Source organism: Oncorhynchus kisutch, linkage group LG18 (genome assembly GCF_002021735.2).
Source record: "Oncorhynchus kisutch isolate 150728-3 linkage group LG18, Okis_V2, whole genome shotgun sequence".
Taxonomy (NCBI): Eukaryota; Metazoa; Chordata; class Actinopteri; order Salmoniformes; family Salmonidae; genus Oncorhynchus; species Oncorhynchus kisutch.
Genome location: NC_034191.2, coordinates 7,085,673 through 7,106,960, shown reverse-complemented (window position 1 = coordinate 7,106,960; position 21,288 = coordinate 7,085,673). Strand labels below are relative to the sequence as shown.

Here is a 21,288-nt window from a genome sequence, read left to right as displayed (position 1 = left end):
CATTGTAATTAATGGACTGGAGGGATATGTGAACATTTGATACTGGAATAATGTCATGTGGAGTTGTGATGTCATAAAGAACCAGAAGCAGACATTCCAGGGTCGTGAGGTCATAATAGGGTTGTTATTGGTAGGACTGTCACGGCGCTCTTTAGATCACACATTATCCCACATTTCCTGGTCAAACGATCATCACAGTAGGGTGCATCGTGATGTTTCAAGGCCTGTGCCAATCTGTGATGTCGTATAGCCGCAGAGTGAAGAGGACATACAGATTTGTGAGGACAGTGATGTTTCCTTAAAAGGTCTGGCTCATAAGACATCCTTTTGCCATGTGTTTTTGTTATCCTTGGTCTGGTCCAGCCAATGATAAGGGGTGCTTAAAAATTGATATAACTTGTTGACTAAAGATCTAAATAAAAAAATTAATGACTTCTGGTAACAAAAAAACACACATTGTATTCGGCATAGTAAACCCCCCCCACACACACACACACGCACCTGCAAATGCCCAGCATGGAAACAGCATTGACCATGACTAAACATACCTATATATTGATGGTCAGATTGTGCAACAGGAGAACATTCATGGGAGGATGTTGCTGTTGTGCTGTCGCGTCTATGACAGGAAACAAAAAGCAGAAGAGGGGAAGAATGTCCCACGTGTACTAGTCATACCAGATTGACAGATATTTAAATAGAGAGAGGTGGATTTTCATTCATTTCACTGACTTGAAGAACCTATACGCCTGCATCTCAAGCAGACGACCTAACAATTCCAATCTGCCGAGAGAGAAGAAGACTGTCTCAATCTTCCCCTGAGCGGGAAGCATCAGGTGGGTTCACTCAGACACATGAGACAGAATTACTCAACATCTGTCAACAGGACATGAACAAAATGTTAAACATGTAAAACAGGGAATAAGATATTAAACCTAAAAGTTCAATATTTAAGCTTTGTTAATTGTAATGGCTTCATGGATGTTCAAGTCCATCTACAGGTGCATTTTGTAAGTGTATTAAACATTTGTATTAAATTAAAACAGCATTTTTGAATGGGAGGGCAGTTCTATTGTCTCTAATCCAGTCATCCTGACAGTAAACGATGATGATAATAGTACGCAATGATAATAACGAGAATGATAATAACGATAACGATAATGTTGATAATATCGACAATGATAATGTCGATAACGATAATGTTGTTACCATTGATAATAACGATAATGTTGAAAATATTGATAATAATGATAATGTTGATAATATTGATAATAATGATAAGATTGATAATAATGATAATGATAATAATGATAAACTGACTGTAGTAATGGATGAAATTAGGAAGATTAAAGCGCTGTGCAACTTTCACCTATTTTGTTTTGCTTTGCACAGCACAGCCCTCGACATGGACAACACAACAGAACTGGCCCTGACCCCTGTCAATAACAACTTCACCAACAGCAACTGTTCCCGTGACAACGTGCTGAAGACGGTGGTGTTTCCTGTTCTCTACTCCCTCCTCTTCCTGTTGGGCCTGTCGCTCAACGGCCTGGCAGTGTGGGTGTTCTTCAGCATCCCCAGCCGCTCCCACTTCATCATCTACCTCAAGAACATTGTGGTGGCCGACGTCCTCATGACCCTCACCTTCCCCTTCAAGGTGCAGTTATAATGATAATAATGATAATAAATCATAATGATAATTTTAATCATAATGATAATAATGATAATATTGATAAAAATTACAATAATTGTTATCATAATGATAATAACGATAATGATAATATTGATAATAATGATCATATTTTTTATCATAATGATAATACTGATAATACTGATAGTAGTGATAATACTGATAGTAGTGATAATGATAATGATAATAATGATAGTAGTGATAATACCGATAGTAGTGATAATACTGATAGTAGTGATACCGATAATGATAATACTGATAGTAGCGATAACGATAATACCGATAGTAGTGATAATGATACTGATAATACAGATAGTAGCGATAATGATAATGATAATACTGACAGCAGCGATAATGATAATACTGATAGTAGCGATACCGATAATGATAATACCGATAGTAGTGATAATACTGATAGTAGCGATAACGATAATGATAATACCGATAGTAGTGATAATGATAATACTGATAATAACGATAATGATAATATTGATAGTAGTGATAATGATAATAATGATAGTAGTGATAATGAAGATAATATGAATAAAGTGTATAACAAAAACAATGGAAGTATTGATTCTAAAGATAATAAATATAATATTGATACAACTATTTTAAAACATATATTTTTTTAAAGCCATTAAATCACTAACCTTAATAAAGACAATAAAGATGTGTTTTTCCTTCAGGTGCTGTCTGACTCCAACATGGCATCAGTGGGTCTGCGTGTCTTTGTCTGCCGTGTCTCCTCTGTGCTCTTCTATCTCACCATGTACATCAGCATCCTCTTCTTCGGCCTCATCAGCATCGACCGCTGCAGGAAGACCCTCCAGCCCTTCAAGGTGACCAACATGGCCCGTCTGACCCACAGAAAGCTGCTCTCTGTGGCTATCTGGGCCTCCCTGCTGACCCTCTCCCTGCCCAACATGATCCTGACCAGCCACAGCCCCACCTCGGCCTACTTCAAGTGCAGCGTTCTTAAAACGGAGGCTGGGCTGCTCTGGCATGAGGTGGTCAACTATGTGTGCCAGATAATCTTCTGGGGGAACTTGGTGACAGTGATAGTGTGTTACACACTCATCACCAAAGAACTGTACAGTTCATACGCCCGCACCAGGGCATGCCGTTCTACTGGAGCCATACACAACCCTGGTACTGGCAGGGGTAATGTTGAAGGACAGCGCCAGCCCCGGAGGAAGAGTGTAAGTTCAAATGTCTTCCTGGTGCTGGCTGTGTTCTTTGTGTGCTTCGTGCCGTTCCACTTCTCCCGCGTACCGTACACCCTGAGCCAGACGAGGGTACACATGTTTGACTGCAACCTCAAGCTGTTCTTCTTCCAGCTGAAGGAGAGTACACTCTGGCTGTCCTCCCTCAACTCCCTCCTGGACCCTCTCATCTACTTCTTCCTCTGTAAGTCCTTCAGAACCACCCTGTTCAAGACCCTCCGTCTCCCACCTGGGACCTGCAGCTGGCTCACTGGGAGAGAGTCCGATCCCAACACAGCGGAGGATCAGACCCAAACACAGGAGACTCCCCTGGGAGACACATCTATTATGTAATCTATCTGTATTTAGGTAATAGGTAACTAAAACTCTATGTTCTATCTATGTATCGTGAAGATCTGATGAATGTTTCACAGAGGATCATACTGCCCTCTCCTGGAAGGTTGACTAAACTGAACTGTGTGTTCATTAAAATGCCTGGGCAATGGGAACAATCAATGTAAACTTCCAATGAGAAACAATATTTTAGCCAGTGATGATTATGATAATATGCAGAGCAGCTGTTCCAGTACAGCAATAATAGCTCTATGTTTGTTACACCAGTCTGATACACCAGTCTGATACACCAGTCTGATACACCAGTCTGATACACCAGTCTAATACACCAGTCTGATACACCAGTCTGATACACCAGTCTGTTACGCCAGTCTGATACACCAGTCTGATACACCAGTCTGATACACCAGTCTGTTACACCAGTCTGATACACCAGTCTGATACACCAGTCTGTTGCGCCAGTCTGTTACACCAGTCTGATACACCAGTCTGTTACACCAGTCTGATACACCAGTCTGATACACCAGTCTGATACACCAGTCTGTTACACCAGTCTGTTACAGTCAGTAGAATGTTATAACACCCTCTAAACATCACCGTAACCTCATGCCAAGGAACTCACCCTGTCTTTCTCGTAACAGCTTAGTTCCCTACACTGGCATTCTGCTTTGACTTCATCACTGTTTTGGCCTAGGAACTGAAATAAGAGACATACGTACTTCCCCTGTAATTATGTATAACCATGGCACAGTACTTATGCCTGTCATGTACAGGATAGAGTCAGCAAAACGTTCTTTACAGCATAAAAATGTGACATGTGATTGTTTTTTCTCTTCTATTAAATTATTCATGTATATAAAAACCATTCTTCAACACATCAATACGATATCTAAGGGATAAATCTCCTGATTTCAGACGATTAACTGAAAGCTAGCCGTTCTGTATGTCAGACATTATACAACCTATTTAACAGATGGTCTATGGGGAGGTGAGAGGGTGTAGCCTGTTGCTGCAGGGGCGGATTGGCCATCTGGCAATTTTGGCAAATGCCAGATGGGGAGGACAATTTTTGTTGTTGGGTGTGCTGGTAGAAATTGACACACGCTCAAAAAAAATAATAAAATATATATATATATATATATATATACACACGTTTTAAAATGTGACATGGCCAGCGGCCCATGTGCCTGATAAGATGTTTTTTTTAGGTTTTATACTAATCTACAGGTAACTGCCCAAATGATGGAAACACTTGAGTACATGAGGGATACAAATTATATCAAAAGCCGGTGCTTCCACACAGGTGTGGTTCCTGAGTTAACTAAGCAATTAGTGTCCGATCATGCTGAGCAGGCCATTATTTTGGCTATTATTTTGGCTACCATGGGAATGACGCAATAAGATGACCAATGCCATCATGCATAGGGAACAAGTGGTCACTGAATGGTTTGATGAGAATAAAAACTATTTCAACCATATGCCATGGCCGTCTCAGTCACCAGATCTCAACCCAATTGAACACTTCTGGAGCAGCGTTTCCAACCATCATCAACAAAACACCAAATGATGGAATCCCTTGTGAAAGAATGGTGTTGCATCCCTCCAATACAGTTCCAGACACGTCAAGGTGCATTGAAACTGTTCTGACTCGTTGTGGCCCAATGCCCTATTGATGCCCTATACAGATTTCTTTGTATTATCATTTACCAGGTCTGTTGTGTTATATTCTCCTACATTCCAAACTTCAAAGAATTTCCTTTCAAATGGTACCAAGAATTTGCATATCCTTGCTTCAGGGCCTGAGTTACAGGCAGTTAGATTTGGGTATGTCATGTTAGGTGAAAATTGAAAAAAGGGACAAATCCTTAAGAGGTTTTTATAAGAATTTAAGCTTTCTGCTAATATCAGAAATGTCTATGTCCTGGGAAACATTCTTGTTACTTACAATCTCATGCTTATCGCATTAGCCTACATTAGCTCAACCGTCCCGCAGGAGACCAGGCAATCCTGAAGAAGTTATTAAAGAACCAGGCTCATCAAATAGGTACTAGTACTCTGGTGAGCCGCACGGGGATTTCTCGCACCCCTGTCCAAACTACCCTGTTGTGGGGTGACCGGTCCAAATCTTTCCAGGTGCTCATAGACTCTGGCTCATAGACTCTGGGGCAAACAAGAGCTTTATGGACACTACCCTGGTTTCGGAGCTGGGAATCCCCACACAACCCCTCTCCATTCCCAAGGACGTCAAAGCATTGGATGGGCACTCTATTGGCATCGTCACCCAACACGTCCTCGACCGGAACCCAGCATCTTTCCTCCGGACCGTACCCTCCCACTCCATGAGATACTGAAGGCCCCTCGCCCGACGCCTCGACGCCTCGAATCCAGTATGGAGCGAACAGAGTACGCCGGGGCCCCATCGATGTCCAGAGGGGGCGGAGGAACCTCTCGCACCTCAGACTCCTGGAGCGGGCCAGCCACCACCGGCCTGAGGAGAGACACATGGAACGAGGGGTTAATACGGTAATCGGGTGGAAGTAACCTATAACAAACCTCGTTCACCCTCCTCAGGACTTTAAATGGGTCCACAAACCGCGGACCCAGCTTCCGGCAGGGCAGGCGGAGGGGCAGGTTTCGGGTCGAGAGCCTGACCTGGTCCCCCGGGACCTCACTGCGGTGGCGATCTGCGTTCTCCTTTTGGCGCAGCATGGCCAGCTGAAGGTGAACATGGACAGCCTCCCATGTCTCCTCTGCGCACCTGAACCAGTCGTCTACGGCATGAACCTCGGTCTGACTCTGATGCCAAGGCGCCAGAACCGGCTGGTACCCCAGTACGCACTGAAAGGGAGAGAGGTTAGAGGAAGAGTGACTAAAAGCCCTGTCTACCTCAGCTGACCACTGCATGCGCACTGGGCCCCCTTCAGCAGTGAGGTAATGGGAGCCGCTACCTGACCAAAACCCTGGATAAACCTCCGGTAGTAGTTGGCAAACCCTAAGAACCACTGCACCTCCTTTACCGTGGTGGGAGTCGGCCAATTACGCACAGCTGAAATGCGGTCACTCTCCATCTCCACCCCTGAGGTGGAAACGCGATACCCTAGGAAGGAGATGGACTGCTGGCAGAACAGGCATTTCTCAGACTTGACGTATAGGTCATGCTCCAACAGGCGACCAAGCACAATGCGCCCCAGGGACACATGCTCGGCACGTGTAGCGGAGTATATCAGAATGTCATCCATATACACCACTACACTCTGCCCGTGCAGGTCCTTGAAAATCTCGTCTACAAAAACTTGGAAGACTGATGGCGCATTCATCAACCCTTACGGCATGACGAGGTACTCATAGTGCCCTGAGGTGGTACTGAAAGCTGTCTTCCACTCATCTCCATGGATCGGCGATGGGTAGAAGGCTGGCGACGCCGACCGCCGAACGTCGCCCGAACAAGGAGAGGGACCGACTTCGGCGGAATGGGCTCATTCTTCTTGACTGGCCTGCGTAGTATGGCTGTCCACTCAGGATCTGCCCCTCTGGGTAGAGTCCTGCAAACTGTATCCCCATTTAATTGGTCCTTTCCCCATCTCCAAGATTCTTAGCCCCTCTGCTGTTCATCTTCTGTTGCCCCATAAACATCCCACCTTTCATGTGTCTAGGACTAAACCTATGTCTCACAGCCTTTTGTCTCATGTTTCCAGGCCCACCCCTCTTCCCCGTCTCATCGATGGCCAACCGGCATACACGGTGAAGCGCTTCCTGAACGTTTGGCCACGGGGCAGGGGATTCCAGTACCTGGTTGACTGGGAGGGTTATGGCTCGGAGGAGAGGTGCTGGGTCCCCGCTAGGAACATCCTGGACCCAGCCCTCATCACTGCATACCATCGTCGGGACCCTGGTCAACCAAGTATGCACCCAGGTAGAACACTGGAGGGTGTCAAACCCTGATCTGTTTCACCTGTCGTTGTGCTCATCTCCACCCCCATGCAGGTGTTGCCCATCTGCCCCATTATCCCCTGTGTATTTATACATGTGTTCTCTGTTTGTCTGTTGCCAGTTCGTCTTGTCTTGTCAAGTCTTACCAGCTTGCTTATCCATCTTCCTGTTCCTCAAGTCCTGTTTCCTAGTTTTGCCCAGTTTTGCCCCCTATGCCTGCCCTGGCCCGAGCCTGCCTGCCGCCCTGTACCTGCCTGACTCTGACCTGACTACGAACCTCTGCCCACCCTGACCCCGAGCCTGCCTGCCGTCCTGTACCTGCCTGACTCTGACCTGATTACGAACCTCTGCCCACCCTGACCCCGAGGCTGCCTGCCGCCCTGTACCTGCCTGACTCTGACCTGATCACAAACCTCTGCCTGTCCTCATTCTGCCCTTTGCCCCTTGTTTATAATAAATGATCTGAGAACTGTACTATCTGCCTCCGGTGTCTACATCTGGGTCATATCCTGAGTCATGATAATATAGACATAATATGACATTTGAAATGTCTTTGTTCTGTTTACTGTAAATTTTTTATTGCTTATTTCACTTTTGTTTATTATCTACCTCACTTGCTATGGCAATGTTAACATGTGTTTCTCATATCAATAAAGTCCTTCAATTGAAATTGAATTGAGTACACGGCATCCTCACATCTAATCTGATGAGGTCTGATCTTTTGAAGAAGCAAAAACAGCAACTTCCCCATGAGAATAATATAAAAATGCATAACCTCCGTAACATGCGGAATCCGGGGGAACCGTTAGGAGAAATACTATTCCACCATTTATAGCCTGTGGTGCTATCAGCAGTGCATCATTCATGACAACAACAACATCATACGCCTCAGTTCTTAGAGCACGGCTCTAGCAACACCAGGATTGATTCCTGGGTCATATTATTAAATGTACACTACCATTCAACAGTTTTGGTGGTCACTTAGAAATGACCTTGTTTTTTAAAGAAAAGCACGTTTTTTTTGTCCATTAAAATAACATCAAATTGATCAGAAATACAGTGTAGAAATTGTTGATGTTGTAAATGTAGCTGGAAACGGCTTATTTTTTTATGGAATATCTACATAGGCGCACAGAGGCCCATTACCAGAAACCATCACTCCTGTGTTCCAATGGCACGTTGTGTTAGCTAATCCAAGTTTATCATTTTAAAAGGCTAATTGATCATTAGAAAACCCCTCGGTAATTATGTTAGCACAGCTGAAAACTGTTGTTCTGATTAAAGAAGCAATAAAACTGGGCTTATTTAGACTTCTTTAGACTAGTTGAGTATCTGGAGCGTCAGCATTGGGCGGTTCGATTACAGGCTCAAAATGGCCAGAAAAAAAGACATTTCTTCTGAAACTCGTCAGTCTATTTTTGTTCTGAGAAATGAAGGCTATTCTACGTGAGAAATTGGCAAGAAACTGAAGATCTCATACAACACTGTGTACTACTCCCTTCACCGAACAGCACAAACTGTCTCTAACCAGAACAGAAAGAGGTTAAGGCAGCAGCTACTATTCCTAGCAAAATTAAATCAGTTATATTTCTTTTTTAAACATTACAATGCATTCACAACAGCTTTCACAACATATTAAATTGTGGCGAAAGCTGAAGATACTAATAACTAACACAGTGTGTCTATTTGACCTCTTGCCCATTTCCAGGAAGTGTATTAGGTGACGTAGAAAATACGTTGCAGTAGCATAGCTCACATGTAAGCAGAGACATTGAATTAGTGACTTTCCTCCATGCAGAGACATTGTAGTGACCTTTCCTCCATGCAGAGACATTGTAGTGACCTTCCTCCATGCAGAGACATTGTAGTGACCTTCCTCCATGCAGAGACATTGTAGTGACCTTCCTCCATGCAGAGACATTGTAGTGACCTTCCTCCATGCAGAGACATTGTAGTGACCTTCCTCCATGCAGAGACATTGTAGTGACCTTCCTCCATGCAGAGACATTGTAGTGACCTTCCTCCATGCAGAGACATTGTAGTGACCTTCCTCCATGCAGAGACATTGTAGTGACCTTCCTCCATGCAGAGACATTGTAGTGACCTTCCTCCATGCAGAGACATTGTAGTGACCTTCCTCCATGCAGAGACATTGTAGTGACCTTCCTCCATGCAGAGACATTGTAGTGACCTTCCTCCATGCAGAGACATTGTAGTGACCTTCCTCCATGCAGAGACATTGTAGTGACCTTCCTCCATGCAGAGACATTGTAGTGACCTTCCTCCATGCAGAGACATTGTAGTGACCTTCCTCCATGCAGAGACATTGTAGTGACCTTCCTCCATGCAGAGACATTGTAGTGACCTTCCTCCATGCAGAGACATTGTAGTGACCTTCCTCCATGCAGAGACATTGTAGTGACCTTCCTCCATGCAGAGACATTGTAGTGACCTTCCTCCATGCAGAGACATTGTAGTGACCTTCCTCCATGCAGAGACATTGTAGTGACCTTCCTCCATGCAGAGACATTGTAGTGACCTTCCTCCATGCAGAGACATTGTAGTGACCTTCCTCCATGCAGAGACATTGTAGTGACCTTCCTCCATGCAGAGACATTGTAGTGACCTTCCTCCATGCAGAGACATTGTAGTGACCTTCCTCCATGCAGAGACATTGTAGTGACCTTCCTCCATGCAGAGACATTGTAGTGACCTTCCTCCATGCAGAGACATTGTAGTGACCTTCCTCCATGCAGAGACATTGTAGTGACCTTCCTCCACGCAGAGACATTGTAGTGACCTTCCTCCACGCAGAGACATTGTAGTGACCTTCCTCCATGCAGAGACATTGTAGTGACTTTCCTCCATGCAGAGACATTGTAGTGACCTTCCTCCATGCAGAGACATTGTAGTGACCTTCCTCCATGCAGAGACATTGTAGTGACCTTCCTCCATGCAGAGACATTGTAGTGACCTTCCTCCATGCAGAGACATTGTAGTGACCTTCCTCCATGCAGAGACATTGTAGTGACCTTCCTCCATGCAGAGACATTGTAGTGACCTTCCTCCATGCAGAGACATTGTAGTGACCTTCCTCCATGCAGAGACATTGTAGTGACCTTCCTCCATGCAGAGACATTGTAGTGACCTTCCTCCATGCAGAGACATTGTAGTGACCTTCCTCCATGCAGAGACATTGTAGTGACCTTCCTCCATGCAGAGACATTGTAGTGACCTTCCTCCATGCAGAGACATTGTAGTGACCTTCCTCCGTGCAGAGACATTGTAGTGACCTTCCTCCGTGCAGAGACATTGTAGTGACATTCCTCCATGCAGAGACATTGTAGTGACCTTCCTCCATGCAGAGACATTGTAGTGACCTTCCTCCATGCAGAGACATTGTAGTGACCTTCCTCCATGCAGAGACATTGTAGTGACCTTCCTCCATGCAGAGACATTCCTTTTTACTTTATTTATTTAGTTTATGTGTCGGGGGGCTGGGGTCAGTTTGTTATATCTGGAGTACTTCTCCTGTCCTATTCGGTGTCCTGTGTGAATCTAAGTGTGCGTTCTCTAATTCTCTCCTTCTCTCTTTCTTTCTCTCTCTCGGAGGACCTGAGCCCTAGGACCATGCCCCAGGACTACCTGACATGATGACTCCTTGCTGTCCCCAGTCCACCTGGCCATGCTGCTGTTCCAGTTTCAACTGACCTGAGCCCTAGGACCATGCCCCAGGACTACCTGACATGATGACTCCTTGCTGTCCCCAGTCTACCTGGCCATGCTGCTGCTCCAGTTTCAACTGTTCTGCCTTATTATTATTCGACCATGCTGGTCATTTATGAACATTGAACATCTTGACCATGTTCTGTTATAATCTCCACCCGGCACAGCCAGAAGAGGACTGGCCACCCCACATAGCCTGGTTCCTCTCTAGGTTTCTTCCTAGGTATTGGCCTTTCTAGGGAGTTTTTCCTAGCCACCGTGCTTCTCCACCTGCATTGCTTGCTGTTTGGGGTTTTAGGCTGGGTTTCTGTACAGCACTTTGAGATATCAGCTGATGTACGAAGGGCTATATAAATACATTTGATTTGATTTGATTTGATTTGATTTATATGAACACATCCTCGACTCTTTTTGTTGTTGTTGTTGTTGTCTTAAATAATATTTTCACTGTTTTGAATTGGAAGAATGTAAATTCACTAGCTATTCTCTCATGACAAAGAATGTATGCAAATATAACAAATCTGACAAAAGCATGCCTTTGACAAAGAAAGAATACGTTTTGGATTCTTTTCAGACATTTTTCTTGTGAAGTTTCTTATCACAATCATAAGACTTGTGTATGCTATCAATTGTATTTTACAATAACCACAGAGTATCAATTCACACAATGAAAATGAACCATATTGTCAAATGTTCTTAAATAAAAGGAATAGCATTAAAAGGGGAAATCTGTGATTGGTACATTCATGTTCTAACTTATAACCCTCAAACTACGGCCTGGGGTATACTTTTGATTCTTCAAAATGTTCATATTGTCAAATCAACTTGTTCTAAACAAATCGAAATAATTGTTTAACGTTTCTGTATCAACATGGACTTAAAGTCCTTTGGGTCATTTTGACCCTAGACAAAACATCTCATTTGATAAATAGGATCTTTATTTGAATCTAGGTTTCTCAGAAAACATAATAACAAGTTATCCGTACCGCCAGAGAGTGGGGAGGATATGTATCACTGATTTTGACAAGATAGACCGATACAGTGCATTCGGAAAGCATTCAGACTCCTTGACGTTTTACACATTTTGTTACTTTACAGCCTTATTTTAAAATGGATTCAATCGTTTTTTTCCCCTCATAAATCTACACACAATACCCCATAATGACATCACAATACCCCATAATGACATCACAATACACCATGATGAGAAAACAAAAACAGGTTTTTATTAATAACTAAAATATCACATTTACATAAGTATTCAGAAACTTTGAGACTCAACATTGAGCTCTGTTTCTGTTGATCGTCCTTGAGATGTTTCTACAACTTGATTGGAGTCCACCTGTGGTAAATTCAAGCGCCTTGATGAAACCGACTCTCATGAGGACCGCCACAGGAAAGGAAGACCCAGAGTTACCTCTGCTGCATAGGATAAGTTCGTTAGATTTACCAGCCTCAGGAAGTTCAGCCCAAATCAATACTTCACAGAGTTCAAGTAACAGACACATCTCAACATCAACTGTTAAGAAGAGACTGCGTGAATCAGGCCTTCATGGTCGAATTGCTGCAAAGAAACCACTACTAAAGGACACCAATAAGAAGAAGAGACTTGCTTGGGCCAAGAAACAAATTTGAGATTTTTGGTTCTAACCGCTGTGGCTTTGTGAGATGCAGAGTAGGTGAATGGATGATCTCCGCATGTGTGGTTCCCACCGTGAAGCATGGAGGAGCTGTGGGGGTGCTTTGCTGGCGACACAATAAATCTGTGATTTATTTAGAATTCAAGGCACACTTAACCAGCATGGCTCCCACAGCATTCTTCAGTGATTTGCCATCCCATCTTGTTTGCACTTAGTGAGACTATCATTTGTTTTTCAACAGGAAAATGACCCAAAACACCTCCAGGCTGTGTAAGGGCAATTTGACCAAGAAAGAGAGTGATGGAGTGCTGCATCAGATGACCTGGCCTCCTCAATCACCCGACCTCAACCCAATTGAGATGTAAAGGAAAAGCAGCCAACAAGTGCTCAGCATACGTGGGAACTCCTTCAAGACTTTTGAAAAAGCATTCCAGGTGAAGATGGTTGAGAGAATGCCAAGAGTGTGCAAAGCTGTCATCAAGGCAAAAGGTGGCTAATTTAAAGAAACCTGCACATTATAAGAAGAAGAAAATAATCTTATTTTAATTTAGAGAATATGCAATGTCTATGTTTTGACAAGAAATCATTTGATATGTTGCTATGAGTAGTGCTTTTTCCAATAGTTTCTTGTTGGGGTCTAAATGACCCCAGTTGAGAATCCATGTCAAATATGTTGGTCGTTTGAGGGTTAAATGAATGATATTTCGACAATTCTCCATTGAACATGTTTTGAAGACAGTGTTTTTTACAATGACATGGTTTACAAATGAAACAAACTTATATTTGAGGTTCTGATGGGATATGACAGTTGAAATAAGCACAGGAAGCATTTAAATTCTTAAATTATATTCATCAAGAAACAATTACTACATTGAATTCATTAAAAATGTATGTACCGATCTCAGATTTCCCCTTTAAATGTAGAAATACATTTTTATTTGAATTTTCTTTCTTGCTCTGCATATTTTTCAGATTCCTCAAATCTAGTAGCCACAATGCCATCACTTTCCCCTCCACTGGACTGTGGCTTTAATGAAGATACCATAAATATGACTATAACAAGTCTCTACTTCCTGTCGTTCATCCCGGCCCTCATCATCAATGGGGTAGCAGTCTGGGTCTGCATGCGCCTTCAGTCAACGTCCACCTTCATGGTGTATCTGAAGAACCTTCTGGCTGCTGACCTTCTCATGACCCTGACCATCCCTCTCAAAGCAGCCAATATCCTGCCCAGCGCTCCTCTGGCTCTGAAGGCCTTTGCCTGTCGCTCCTCTGATGTTATTTTCTATCTCTTTATGTACATGAGCATAATTCTATTGGGCCTCATCAGTCTGGACCGCTTCTTCAAGATCGTCAGGCCCTGTGGCAGGTTGTTGGGTCAGAACCTGGTCTTTGGCAAAGTGCTGTCTGCCTCCATCTGGGTGGTGCTGTTGGCCACTGATGTCATTCCAACCATGATCCTGACCAATCAGGATCCCACCAACAAGACTAATGAAGCCTGTATGGAAATGAAGAGCGAAGCAGGACACGGTTTGCACAGAGGCGCGGTCATATTCAACAGCTCAATCTTCTGGGTGGTGTGTGTTCTTATTTGTTTCTGCTACGTATGCATATCAAGGAAGGTTTTTAAATCATACAGGAAATCAGAAAGCAGCAATGACGAGGGGAGGCATAAGACTAACGTGCGGGTGTTTTTGGTTTTGGTGGTTTTCTTGGTGTGTTTTGGCCCCTACCACGCCATACGCATCCCCTACACCCAGTTTCAGGTTACCCAAACAACCAGCTGCGCTAAGGCTACCTTCCGGATCTCTAAAAAGATCACCTTGTGGATGTCAGCCATGAACGTCTGTCTGGACCCTCTCATCTACTTCTTCCTCTGTAAGTCCTTCAGAACCACCCTGTTCAAGACCCTCCGTCTCCCACCTGGGACCTGCTGCTGGCTCACTGGGAGAGGGTCCGATCCCAACACTGCGGAGGATCAGACCAAAACACAGGAGACTCCCCTGGGAGACTCAAATCAAATGAAATCAAATGTTATTTGTCACATGCGCCGAATACTAGTAATACAGGTGTAGACCTTACATTGAAATGCTTACTTACAAGCCCTTAACCAAAAATGAAGTTAAGAAAATACCCCCAAAAATCTAAATAAATGTAAGAGAGAAGAATAACAAATAATTAAAGAGCAGCAGTAAATAACAATAGTGGGGCTATATACAGGGGCACCGGTGTCGAGGTAATTGAGGTAATATGTACATGTAGGTAGAGTTATTAAAGTGACTATGCATAGATAATAACAGAGAGTAGCAGCAGCAGCGTTGCGCGGGGGGGGGCAATGGAAATGGTCTGGGTATCCATTTGATTAGCTATTCAGGAGTCTTATGGCTTGGGGGTAGAAGCTATTTAGGAGCCTCTTGGACCTAGACTTGGCGCTCCGGTACCACTTGCCGTGCGGTAGCAGAGAGAACAGTCTATGACTGGGGTGGCTGGAGTCTTTGACCATTTTTAGGGCCTTCTTCTGACACAGCCTGGTATAGAGGTCCTGGATGGCAGGAATCTTGGCCCCAGTGATGTACACTACCCTCTGTAGTGCCTTGCAGTCGGAGGCCGAGCAGTTTCCTTACCCGGCAGTGATGCAACCCGAAAGGATGTTGTCGATGGTGCAGCTGTAAAACCTTTTGAGGATCTGTGGACCCATGACAAATCTTTTCAGTCTCCGAGGGGAATAGGTTTTGTCATGCCCTCTTCACGACTGTCTTGGTGTGCTTGGACCATGTTAGTTTGTTGGTGATGTGGACGCCAAGGAACTTGAAGCTCTCAACCTGCTCCACAACAGCCCCGTCGATGAGAGTGGGGGTGTGTTTGGTCCTCCTTTTCCTGTAGTCCACAATCATCTCCTTTGTCTTGATCACGTTGAGGGAGAGGATGTTGTCCTTGCACCACACAATCAGGTCTCTGACCTCCTCCCTATGGGCTGTCTCATCATTGTCCGTGATCAGGCCTACCACTGTAGTGTCATCAGCAAACGTAATGTTGGTCTTGGAGTCGTGCCTGGCCGTGCATTCATGAGTGAACAGGGAGTACAGGAGGGGACTGAGCACGCACCCTTGAGGGGCCCCTGTGTTGAGGATCAGCGTGGCGGATGTGTTGTTACCTACCCTTGCCACCTGGGGCCGGCCCGTCAGGAAGTCCAGGATCCAGTTGTAGAGGGAGGTGTTTAGTCCCAGGATCCTTAGCTTAGTGATGAGGGCACTATGGTGTTGAATGCTAAGCTGTAGTCAATGAATAACATTCTCTCATAGGTGTTCCTAGATCTGGATCTGTTGGGACAGTATGCAAATTGGAGTGGGTCTAGGGTTTCTGGGATAATGGTGTTAATGTGAGCCATGACCAGCCTTTCAAAGCATTTAATGGCTACAGACGTGAGGGCTACGGGTCTTAGTGTTCTTGGGCACAGGGACTATGGTGGTCTGCTTGAAACATGTTGGTATTACAGACTCAGACAGGGAGAGGTTGAAAATGTCAGTGAAGACACTTGCCAGTTGGTCAGCGCATGCTCGGTGTACACATCCTGGTAATCCATCTGGCCCTGCGGCCTTGTGAATGTTGACCTGTTTAAAGGTCTTACTCACATCGGCTGAGGAGAACGTGATCCCACAGTCGTCCGGAACAGCTGACGCTCTCATGCATGTTTCAGTGTTGCTTGCCTCGAAGCGAGCATATAAGTTATTAAGCTTGTCTGGTAGGTTTGTGTCACTGGGCAGCACTCGGCTGTGCTTGCCTTTGTAGTCTGTAATAGTTGGCAGGCCCTGCAACATCTGGCGAGTTGACGCTTTGCCTGTTTGATGGTTCGTCGCAGGGCATAGCAGGATTTCTTATAAGCTTTGGGTTAGAGTCCCACTCCTTGAAAGTGGCAGCTCTACCCTTTAGCTCCGTGCGAATGATACCTGTAAACCATGGCTTCTGGATGGGGTATGTATGTACAGTCACTGTGGGGACGACGTCCTCGATGCACTTATTGATAAAGCCAGTGACTGATGTGGTGTACTCCTCAATGCCATCGGAAGAATCCTGGAACATATTCCAGTCTGCGCTAGCAAAACAGTCCTGTAGTTTACCATCTGCTTCATCGAACCACTTTTTTATAGACTGAGTAACTGGTGCTTCCTGCTTTAATTTTTAGCTTGTAAGCAGGAATCAGGGGGATAGGATTATGGTCAGATTTGCCAAATGAAGGACAAGGGAGAGCTTTGTACGTGTCTCTGTGTGTGGACTAGACGTTTGTTCCCTCTTGTTGCATATTTAACATGCTGGTAGAAATTAGAACTGATTTAAGTTTCTCTGCGTTAATGTCCCAGGCCACCAGGAGCGCCACCTTTGGATTAGCCTTTTCCTGTTTGCTTATGGTGGTATACAGCTCATTGAGTGCGGTTTTAGTGCCAGCATCAGTCTGTGGTGATATGTAGACTGCTACAATTAATACAGTTAAACTCTTGGTAGATAGTGTGGTCTACAGCTTATCATGAGATACTCTACCTCAGGTGAGCGAAACCTCGACACTTCCTTAGAAATCGTGCTCCAGCTGTTGTTTACATAAATGCATAGCCCCCGCCCCGTGTTTTACCAGAGGCTGCCGTTCTGTCCTGCCGATAGAGTGTATAACCCGCTAGCTGTATGTTCTTAATGTCGTCGTTCAGCCACGACTCGGTGAAACATAAGATATTACGGTTTTTAATGTCCCGTTGGTAGGTTATACGTGCTTTGAGTTCGTCCCATTTCTTTTCCAGCGATTGAACGTTAGCTAGCAGAACGGAAGGCAAGGGCAGATTAGCCACTCGTCGCCTGATCCTCAACAAGGCACCCTGATCTTTTGCCTCAATCTCAGTTTCCTTCTCCAGCGAATCACGGGGATCTGGGCCTGATCGGGTGTCTGTAGTATATCCCTCCCATCCGACTCATTAAAGAAATACTCTTCGTCAAATTTTGAGGTTAGCAATCTCAGTTCTGATGTTCAGAAAGCTCGTTTCGGCACATAAGAGATGGTAGCAGCAACATTACAATATGTACAACAACAAGTTACGGAGAACGAAAGCATGGCTGGTTAAAGAGCCGATAAGACTCCTGTGCCTGTATAGAAAATAAAAACTCTTCTGAACTATCTTTTCATGCTCTCATCTGGTGGAAGGTTAACTCTCCTACCAGTAATATTAGAGAGTTTGGGTTATTACACATGGTGTGATGTACTATCGTATTAATTATATTAGAAATGAATCCACATGGTGTGATGTACTATCGTACTAATTATATTAGAAATGAATCCACATGGTGTGATGTACTATCCTACTAGTTACATGTGTTGTAGGCCTACTATGGATTTGTTCATAGAGGTAGTTTTGTGCCACATTAAAAAAAGGGGGTTAAATATGTGTCAAAAAAATCTAATAAAATTTATTCCTGAGCTGTCTTATATCTCCTAGACATAGGACACACACTTCAAAACCTTGTTCCTTCAGATTGACGTTTTCCTCTTTTGAATGTTATTCAATGTGTTTCTAGCATATTTACATATTTGTTTTGATACCTACAGGGGTCCTAAAATTCTATATCCAATAGCTAAATGATCCATAGTGTGACCGTCTTAAAACAACGCCATATGTCACCGTAGCAACCCCCTTGTTGAGGTTAGCGCTCTCCCATCATCCAGTCACCCTTTGTTGCAGGTTATGAGGATGTTATGGTCAGATGGCCCCCATGCTAACTATTAGCTTTCCAGTGTTTTCCATATTGTATTATTATGCTGTATTGTGTGTTTGTATGTTGAATTCACAAAATGAATTTCCATCTAAATGAATAACAAAGTATATCGTATTGTGGTGGCAGAATTTAGGTTGGAGCTGTTGCAACTTCTCGATGGGGATATGTTCTGTGTTGGACTGTGATGTCCTGCCTTTCATAGACTCCTGGTATGTTTGCACCCTAAAACACAAAGCAATTGTGTTCTGGAACAGTTGTCAACCTATAGAATAACTGTTGTGTAACCAATAGGATTGTATTATCACCTCCGACTGTATAAGGGACATGGAACCATTTACTTTTCAAGTTATTCCCTGTGAAATCAGAGGTGAATCTCCGATGCAGCTGCTTGTATTAAAGCCTTTTCAATTATACAATTACATTTATACAATTAAAGTCTCTACATTAATTTTTGGGATCTAATTTTCCACAACAGCATTGTATACTATAAAAAGAAACATAGCCATAAAGGAATAACATGGTCCTATTAGGTTAAATATAATATATTTTTGGTTGCCAGATTAGTCTACAGTATGTCAAAACGAGACTATCTGGGTTAAAATAATGTTGTGCAAATGATACACTGCATTAGAGATTCACAATATCATAACCATACGGTGGTGTCGTGCTGTTGCTTCAGCGTCACTCTGTTTCCCTGGATTTTCCTCTGTCCGTACATTTAAAGCCATCTTGAGTCATTTCAGGGAAGGTCAAGGTGTGAGCTTTAGGATGTTAGGAGGTTAGGATTTTAGCAGGTTAGCAGGTTAGGAGGTTAGGCGTTTAGCAGGTTAGGAGTTTAGGATTTTTGGTGGTTAGGAGGTTAGGATTTTAGGTGGTTAGGATTTTAGGTGGTTAGGAGGTTAGGATTTTAGGAGGTTAGGATTTTAGGTGGTTAGGATTTTAGGAGGTTAGGAGGTTAGGTGGTTAGGAGGTTAGGATTTTAGGTGGTTAGGATTTTAGGTGGTTAGGATTTTAGGTGGTTAGGATTTTAGGTGGTTAGGATTTTAGGTGGTTAGGAGGTTAGGCGGTTAGGAGGTTCACACCGTGAATTTACAGTGGTAGAAGCACTACAACACCGTACGGTCGGACTACTGATTGTCTTCTTGGGGGAACGACAGGTAGCAGAGTGGTTAGAGCGTTGGGCCAGTGACCGAAAGGATGCTCGAGCTGACAAGGTAAAGATCCGTCATTTAACACACTGTTCCATGGATGCCGATTATGGAAGCAGTTCTCTGATTCAGAGGGGTTGGGTTCAACACGGAAGACACATTTCAGTTGAATACATTCAGTTTTACAACTGCCTGGGTGTCTCCCTTCAGGTTGCTAGGTGAGCTGTTTTATGGTTCACTATAGGCTAAGCTTCCTTCCCTTGATTTCCTATAGGCTAAGCTTCCTTCCCTTGGTTCACTATAGGCTAAGCTTCCTTCCCTTGATTTCCTATAGGCTAAGCTTCCTTCCCTTGGTTCTCTATAGGCTAAGCTACCTTCCTTTGGTTCTCTATAGGCTAATCTTGTTTCCCTTGGTTCACTATAGGCTAAGCTTCCTTCCCTTGGTTCACTATAGGCTAAGATTCTTTCCCTTGGTTCACTATAGGCTAAGCTTCCTTCCCTTGGTTCTCTATAGGCTAATGCTAACAAAAGAGAACCAATACAATGCATTGACTAATGCAAATCATTTAAATCATGTTGAATCATGTTAAGTTATATTAAATCATGTTAAATTCTCAGTGTTTTCATATAGACCTAGGAGAGCCCTTGAAAAAGTTTATCATTTGGCAAACAATGGATTAGACTGAGATATTTCCAAACAATGGATTAGACTGAGATATTTCCAAACAATGGATTAGACTGAGATATTTCCAAACAATGGATTAGATTGAGCTATTTCCAAACAATGGATTAAACTGAGATATTTCCAAACAATGGATTAAACTGAGCTATTTCCAAACAATGGATTAAACTGAGATATTTCCAAACAATGGATTAAACTGAGATATTTCCAAACAATGGATTAGACTGAGATATTTCCAAACAATGGATTAGACTGAGATATTTCCAAGCAATGGATTAGACTGAGATATTTCCAAACAATGGATTAGACTGAGATATTTCCAAACAATGGATTAGACTGAGATATTTCCAAACAATGGATTAGATTGAGATATTTCCAAACAATGGATTAGACTGAGATATTTCCAAACAATGGATTAGATTGAGATATTTCCAAACAATGGATTAGACTGAGATATTTCCAAACAATGGATTAGATTGAGATATTTCCAAACAATGGATTAGACTGAGATATTTCCAAACAATGGATTAGATTGAGATATTTCCAAACAATGGATTAGACTGAGATATTTCCAAACAATGGATTAGACTGAGATATTTCCAAACAATGGATTAGACTGAGATATTTCTCTTTTTATAAACTGTATCTTTTCCTTTTCCCTTTTTTCAGATGCTGCATCTAACCTGACGCCTAACCTGACGCCTAACCTGACGCCTAACCTGACGCCTAACCTGACGCCTAACCTGACGCCTAACCTGACGCCTAACCTGGCGTCTAACCTGACACCTAACCGACATCAAACTGGCATCTAACCTGACACCTAACCTGACACCTAACCTGACATCTAACCGACATCAGACTGACACCTAACCTGACACATAACCTGACGTCTAACCTGATGTCTAACCTGACACCTAACCGACATCAGACTGGCATCTAACCTGACACCTAACCTGACACCTAACCTGATGTCTAACCTGACGTCTAACCTGACATCAGACTGGCATCTAACCTGACACCTAACCAGACACCTAACCTGACATCTAACCGACATCAGACTGGCATCTAACCTGACATCTAACCTGACACCTAACCAGACACCTAACCGACATCAGACTGGCATCTAACCTGACATCTAACCAGACACCTAACCTGACAT

General features: G+C 43.6%; 2 protein-coding genes across 3 annotated transcripts; both read left to right on the top strand.

Moving 5' to 3' along the window:
- The first annotated feature begins 656 nt into the window (after nt 1-656).
- Nucleotides 657-7,849, top strand: LOC109881377 (P2Y purinoceptor 12). Of its 2 annotated transcripts, none has more exons than XM_031796932.1 (3): nt 657-836; nt 1,398-1,657; nt 2,380-4,109. In XM_031796932.1, exons 2-3 carry the CDS (start codon nt 1,406-1,408, stop codon nt 3,247-3,249), a joined length of 1,122 nt encoding a protein of 373 aa, XP_031652792.1. In that variant the 5' UTR covers nt 657-836; nt 1,398-1,405; the 3' UTR covers nt 3,250-4,109. The 2 variants fall into 2 exon arrangements, with proteins under 2 accessions (XP_031652792.1, XP_031652791.1); XM_031796931.1 differs by having other exon boundaries at nt 713-836; nt 1,393-1,657; nt 2,380-7,849.
- A 5,745-nt stretch (nt 7,850-13,594) lies between these two features.
- On the top strand, nt 13,595-20,941 carry LOC109881374 (P2Y purinoceptor 14-like). The gene is made up of 2 exons (XM_020473524.2): nt 13,595-14,423; nt 20,799-20,941. The coding sequence occupies exons 1-2, from the start codon at nt 13,595-13,597 to the stop codon at nt 20,939-20,941; spliced, it is 972 nt and encodes a 323-aa protein (XP_020329113.2).
- The last annotated feature ends 347 nt before the right edge of the window (nt 20,942-21,288 follow it).